Source organism: Juglans microcarpa x Juglans regia, chromosome 4D, assembly GCF_004785595.1.
Source record: "Juglans microcarpa x Juglans regia isolate MS1-56 chromosome 4D, Jm3101_v1.0, whole genome shotgun sequence".
In the NCBI taxonomy this organism is placed as follows: domain Eukaryota; kingdom Viridiplantae; phylum Streptophyta; class Magnoliopsida; order Fagales; family Juglandaceae; genus Juglans; species Juglans microcarpa x Juglans regia.
Genome location: NC_054600.1, coordinates 1976758 through 1983957, shown reverse-complemented (window position 1 = coordinate 1983957; position 7200 = coordinate 1976758). Strand labels below are relative to the sequence as shown.

Below are 7200 nucleotides of genomic sequence, written 5' to 3'. Positions count from 1 at the left end.
TAATTTTAATCTCAACTCATCTCATTTTATTTCATGAAAACAAACGAAGAATTCTCGTTACAGAATTCTGCCTAATGTTTTGGATCCAATGTTGGAAATCATGTTCTTCTTTTCAACCAGTTTCATAATTGAAGTGAATTGTGGGCCAGCGTGACCGTATTGGATGGATTTTCGTGTCCTGCAAAAGGGGAGAGAATTGCAGATTCAGAAATACTAGATTTATAATATCACTTGTACTTAGCTCGATTTCGATTTGTGCTAGATATATGAATGGCCAGACTCATTACCGATAGGTCGCAAAAAAATTACCGGAACATGCTACAAATCAATTCATCACAAGATCATGATATCATATGTAAATAGTTTGAGCTGAAGCAGTTAGATTCAGGCCACGGGGATATTTATATGCTCTCGTCAGATTTGAAGATAGTTTTTATCTCCAAAACTATGAAAATGGATCTCATGCAAATTTCTGGACATATACATCCATATTTGCTACAAAATGCAAGCTTTCAAATGGTATACAAATCGATATAATCCAATATATATTTTGGTAACAACAACTATTCCCATCGCAAAATCAGCTTTTAGACAAAGATCACAAAATAGTTCTTCCAATTTCCGAACAATAATGCATCAAAACAATCTAATTTCATGTAGTTTCCACCCATCGTTTTTGCTTTTTTTTTGGGGGGAAAAATAGGGTGGGGGTGGATAATAACATTGAAATTTTAAGTAGTTCCCATCTAGTTCTCAGTCGAAGGTTAGTTAAACAATAAATTAGGCCTTTGGTTTCTTCCCTTTGGCTTCGTCGGCTGGCTTTTTCTTGAAAGGTAGAAAGGTCTTTCCACCCATAAATTCCCGCAAGGCTTCCGGTACCTCAACACCATCGGCCCTCTGATGGTTCTCAAGTATACAGCATATTGTTCTCTCTGTTGCTGTGAGTGTCGAGTTCAATAAGTGAACATATTTCTTTGCTTGCTCATTGCTCTGCAACAGCACAAAAATTAATGGGCAAGAGAATCATCATCTCAGAAAGGAAAAGGGTCAATCAAGGTTTCAATAGCTCTTGCATACCATTCTTTTTATCAGCCTTACATCAAAGTTTGTTAAGATTGGAATTCGCTTTCCCGATTTATTTGATGAAAAATAAAAAGAAAAAAGAATTTTCCCAGGTACAATTTATCTACAAGGAAGGCATACAATCCCTTTTGTACCAGCAAACAGAACCTGATCTTTATCGTATTTGACATGGTTTAAAGACTACAGCACCCAAGAGAAATATCTTTTCTCATTCTTTGGACCATCCTCATTTTGGGCCCAAAATTCCAAAGCAATTAGTACTGTCCTAGTTGGCTAAAATAAAATTTTGGATGATAGCACAAAATTAAAGAGGGAAATTCACTTATACATGATAGGAGATGAATTAAAATTACTAGACTTAAGATTAATATATTACAGCATTCAGCATTGAAGTTTCTCAAAGTTTTTATTCTTCAATTAGAAATATTTTCTTGTGAATTGTATGTTCCCATTTAACTTTTTTTCACTGATATACTCAATATTGCTGTTGATAGAGGCACCCTGATTGGCAATCAGGAATTTGTGATTACCCTATGGCTTGGCTCAGACATAATAAAAAAATTTACAGGATCTACCTTTTTCTGCCCAAATCGAATTTCTAATCTTCTTGACTGATAGTCTGTACAATTTGAGCAGGACACCAGCTCCCTGTAAGTCTGAGATGCAGGAAACCATCCTTCCAAATCATACTTCTTGGAAGCTGCATCATTGAGAGCACCAGAAACAATAGCAACAACTTGATAGGGAATGTTTAGCTGCAATGTAGAGAAATGAATCAGATTCGGGAGTTAAAAAGCAAGGCACTATTAAATTGAGAATGACCATCATGTCACTAAGGGGAATTCCTATACCCATGTTCTCCTACACAAAGTGGGGAGAAAAAAGGGTTCAACCTGTTTCACTTATATACACAAGTCCAGAAGTCACAAAAATATTTCAGTACTTCTCCACTTATACATGCAATTTCACACATGAAACACAAACACATCAGTCTCTAAACAGAGAAAAAACACAGAAATTGGACCATCAAAACTTGTTCGTGGGTCTCCAAGGTCATGCGACATGCAAATAACCAACCTAGTCCGATATGCCAATCAAGAGTTTTCAAAGAAATGGAAAATTAATTGCATACAAGTATTTATGAAGATAATCACTGTCTTGTAGATTGCATTAATAATAATAATAATAATAATAATAATAATAATAATAATAATAATAATAATAATACCATCTTGTAGAAATCCTCGGAGTTTTTCATCATTTCCTCGTGCATTGCCCAAGATTCATTGTTATCCGGGCCAGTAATGCAAAACTGCTCAACCTTCTCAAATTGATGAACTCTGAATATTCCCAGAGTATCTCGACCATGTGAACCAGCCTCTTTACGAAAGCAGGATGAATAACCAGCATATCTGGAAAAAAATGAATATTCTTAACAAATGTCAACAACCATGCTTTTCTACACATGAAAAGGCTTCAACAAGATATTACAACCTTAAGGGTAGCTCAGAAGGATGGATCCAATCATCCAAATGATATGCACAAAGTGGTTGTTCAGCTGTAGCAATCAGATATTTGTCATCACCCTCACCGGTTACCTATTACAATCAGCCAACTGAAACAATTAGCTTATACACCTGACGATATGTTGCAGGTGTAAGACTCAGCCACAAACACATTCTTGTCTATGAAGAATTAGCCAGCCGTGACAAGAAGTGAAAGGTCCACTGAAAGATTCTCAAACTTATGGATCTTTTACATTTACTAAGTAACAAGTAAAAACTCAAAATAGACAACATTGCATCCAAATAAAACTAAAACATTTAAAATGCAAAATAAGCAAAGCTTAGACATTTAAAATAATTATTCTGGGCCATAGCATTAAAGACATTTGCGGAAGTGTACAAATGTTACCTTGTAAAGTTCTTCATCAAATTGTGCTAATTGAGCACACTTTGCCATGATATCTTTTCTCATGAAAAATGGAGTCTGCAATGGTGTATATCCTCTTTTCTCCAAAAACTCAAGACCAAAGTTGATCAGAGCTTGATTAAGACGCACTCCATCTCCTTTCAAGTAGAAACCTCTACCTCCAGCCACATCAGTACCTACAAATTTGAAGCATATTGGGATTAGGAATCAAATTAGTTCCACGATAGATATAACTAGCACAAGTATATAATTTGTTAAAACAGTTTGAGCGCTATGAAGGCCAGCTATCACACTACAGAGAAATACATCCAGGCAGTAAAAGTGAAGGACAAAAGCGCACGGGATGAGACTGCAAATTTACGATGGCCGAGCTCTGCCATTATATTTTTTCCACTTTTGGTTAAGTTTTCCTCTTGTATGCTTCTTGTGTACTTGGTCTATGATTTATGTATTTTCTATTCAATTCTTAGATAACTTATAAAAAAAACTTTTTCCACGAAGTAAATACAAGTTGTTACAAACTCACGAAGCTGACCACATTAGATCAGTGACATTGCAATTGAGTTAGCAAGGTAACTTATTACACACTATAAGATTCTAATCTCGTTGAATAGAAAACAAGTTACCCACCACCAACGTCGTAAATTGACGGTTTTACATTTTCTTAGAAGTGTCTAGACATTCAAATCTGAAAGCTGATCAAATTAGAATGAATAAAATCAGACCCAAGATCATGCTTTTTCATTTACCATACATCTTTTCTAACAGAAAGTGTACACAAAAATAGTTTTTTCCTTTTCCAAATAGTCATATCACAAAGTGTAAATATGTCAAACCAGAAGAAGCACCCAAAGGAAGTGTTAAAAAAATAATGACATCAATCAATGTAGATTTGAGGTGGCTCCACTGAAATACAGTAACACTAATTGTAAGTTAGCAAGAATAAAAGAAAAAATAAATAAATAAATAAAAAACAATTATAAGTACAAGAGAACCAGTGTCAAACCCATGCATAAATTGAGTTATACACTATATGTTGCTACAATAAGATATAATGCTTTCAAGCTTAGAACAGAAGTTTTTCCTTAATATTGGATGACAATAATATAGTACCTTTCTTTAAATCTGCAATCCCAAGGAGCTCAACAAGCTCAACATGATTCTTTAGTTTTGGCTCCAACCGTTTCTCACCCCATGATCTGATAACCGCATTGTTTGCCTACATCACAATAACCAATTCAAATATCAGAATAAGCACTAGGTAAAACGTGCTTGGGCGAGAGTAGTACTAGGATGGGTAACCTCTTGGGAAGTCTTCGTGTTGCACCCCTTGTTTCAATAAACCGATCAAAAAAACAAAATGGAATAAAACAAAATTTTCCAAGTCATATACCTCATCATTGCTGATTGGAACAGAATCATGAACGAGATTTCCAATGGTTTCTAATTTTGAATTCAATTGTTTTAAAACTTCCCGAACTTTAACTTCTCCCTCTGCAGCTGACTTCTTGTTTTCTTCCGTATCCTTGATCATCTCAGTGGTGTCTTCACCAGCCTTTTTTGCATACAAAATCACAATTCAGTTTCATACCAAATGAACCCAAGAATTTATTTAAAAACCCAACAAAAACAGAATACTCAAATAACCAATATTCAAGAAATATTAAGTCCAACAGCTTATGGTCATACATATTTAATATAATTCAAATTTCAAATTCTGGATTCCTTAACTCTTCAACAGAAGGATGACATTTTTTACAATACCAAATAAATTGGCTTATTTGAAAGCATCCATCAACCGTATGCCTAATATATGCATTCTTGAAAATTTTCCATTTTCTGTATATAAAGCAAGAAAAAAAAACAATACGAGCAACCCCATGGGATGAAGGGTGACATTTTTTACAAACAATCCCATATAAACAAAAGGTCAAAACTTCTTCCCGCCAGTTTAGTCCCCCCCCCCCCCCCCCCCCCGGCAGTGTGAATCTCCCCGAGCTACTCCCCCCAGGCAGGCTGTTTGTTTTGGATATTTTAGGATATACCTCCTGAAAAGAAAAAAAAAAAAAAAAAAAAAAAACACACACACAGGCGATAAATTCCATTACACAAGAACAGAAATCTGTGGGACATCATATTACAATCATAATTTCAGTCACATCTAGAGCTTTGCACTCTTATGAAGCAATAGAGAGGAAAATAGAAATAAATTCATCTTCAGCCTCTCGAGAAAGCAATGGAAGATTACCAGGGGCTTTGAAACGCAGATGGGGAAGGCAAGAAGCTCGGGGAGAGACCACGCCCGCCGGGGAGGGGGGGGGGCAGAGAGAGAGAGACGCACGGAGGGGAGGGGAGAAGCTCGGGGAGAGACTGTGGGGGAATCACAGACCTTACATTTTGCCTTTTAAAAAAATAAATAAAAGCCACGCTGGCAAGCCCATATGGGGTGTGTGGTGTAACGGCTTGGGTATAGCTTTACTCTCTTTACAATCCCATATAGATTGGCTTATTTGCAAGCATACATAAACCGTATTCCTATGCATGCCCACTTGAAAATTTTCCATTTTCTACATATAAAGCAAGAAAAAAAATACGACCAACCCCATGTCCATCCCACCAAGCACATCCTCATATAATTACAACAATTGGTATTATCACTTAATGTTTCTGTTACTAGACCTTCAAGATCCTTTTTTTTTATACAAGAAATATTATCCATCATTTAGTTTATACCAGAAAGGCATGCCTTTCAACGTGCAGTGGTACCAATCTGTGTCCATAGGGTCCCATCCTTCGCACTCCATTGCCCAATGTCAAAATGTGTCCACACCAAAACGGTCCTGTTTAGAACAGGACAGCCATATTCTACAGAAATCTTTTCTTCGAACTACTATTATTAAAGGGTATATATCTCAAAAATACTTTTCTTCCTTTCCTTTTCTTTTCGAAATTGTTAACAAAAGATTCATTCACAGCATAATACAAATTTCCAACAATATGGATAATAAACCAAAACATGTTTCAAGCTTTTCATCAAGATGATTTAGTAACTCCTTTTTTGTTTTTTTTTACGCTCTAATTTCCAATAACCAGAAACAAAAACAACCAAAACGGGAAAAAATTATCGTAAACAAATGAAAAGGAAAAGTATGAAGCACTCACAATTCGAAGTTGAGCGATTCGCTTGTTGATCTTGTTAAGATCCTTTCGAAGATTCTCAAGATCGAATTGAACTAAAAATCAGTACCGAAATATTAAAAAACAAAAGGTTAAAAAAATCCATAAGGAATATTACTAAATTTACAAAATATGGCGCGAGAGAGAGAGGTGGTAGGAACGGTACGTTTTCGCCATTCTTTGTCGAGCTCGATGACCTCGTCGACGAGCTGGACGTTGGCGAAGCGGCGTCGTTGAGATTCGCGGATGAGATCGGGGTTGCCACCCTTCTCTACTCGGAAGATATTGATGTCCAACATTCTCCCCCTCTCTGCCAATGTGTGACTGCAACTACGGAAATGGAACGTAGAACAAAGCAGGAGCCAGCAGGGGCTTGTACTTCTCTACGAGACAAAACCCTAGCTATGAAAACTCAACTCAGAATAAAGTTTCTGTTTGGGACACGGGTTCACGCTACCCTGAGTCCCTGACCCGGTTCAGCACCATCGGGTTTTTAACGGATTTTAAACTGCGATTGAATGTTAAATTGATTTGAGTTGAGTTTAATTAAGATGATAAAATATTGTTATAATATTATTTTTTAATATTATTATTATTTAAAAAATTAAAAAAATTAAATTATTTATTATATTTTGTGTTAGAATTTTAAAAAATTATAATGATGAGTTGAGTTGAGTTTAACTTCTAAACGAATCATTATAGAGCTGTTCTGTAATATTCTTAGATATTTTCTTCTCAAATAAATATTAAAAAAATAAAATATTTATTTTAAGTTTTTAAAATTTTAATTTGATTTTCTGATGATTATAATTTTTCTAAACTACAAAAAAAACAAAAATAAAAAATTATTTTTTTAATTTCAAAACAAAAATAATATTTAAATAATTATATTCAAATAATTTTCTAATTTTATAATATTTTATTTAATTTTTCTCTCTACTTTTTCAAAACTTAATAAAATATTTTAACTAAAATTATTATATTACTTTTGACAAATATACTGAGATA

The 7200-nt window shown here is 34.8% G+C and overlaps 1 protein-coding gene across 1 annotated transcript; it reads right to left on the bottom strand.

Annotated features, from left to right (window-relative positions):
- Positions 1-693: 693 nt before the first annotated feature.
- Positions 694-6681, bottom strand: LOC121260613 (serine--tRNA ligase-like). The gene is made up of 9 exons (XM_041162553.1): positions 6359-6681; positions 6178-6248; positions 4409-4570; positions 4129-4234; positions 2998-3191; positions 2578-2681; positions 2312-2495; positions 1659-1838; positions 694-990 (listed from the first exon to the last, which is right to left on the bottom strand). The coding sequence occupies exons 1-9, from the start codon at positions 6489-6491 to the stop codon at positions 781-783; spliced, it is 1344 nt and encodes a 447-aa protein (XP_041018487.1). The 5' UTR covers positions 6492-6681; the 3' UTR covers positions 694-780.
- Positions 6682-7200: the final 519 nt, after the last annotated feature.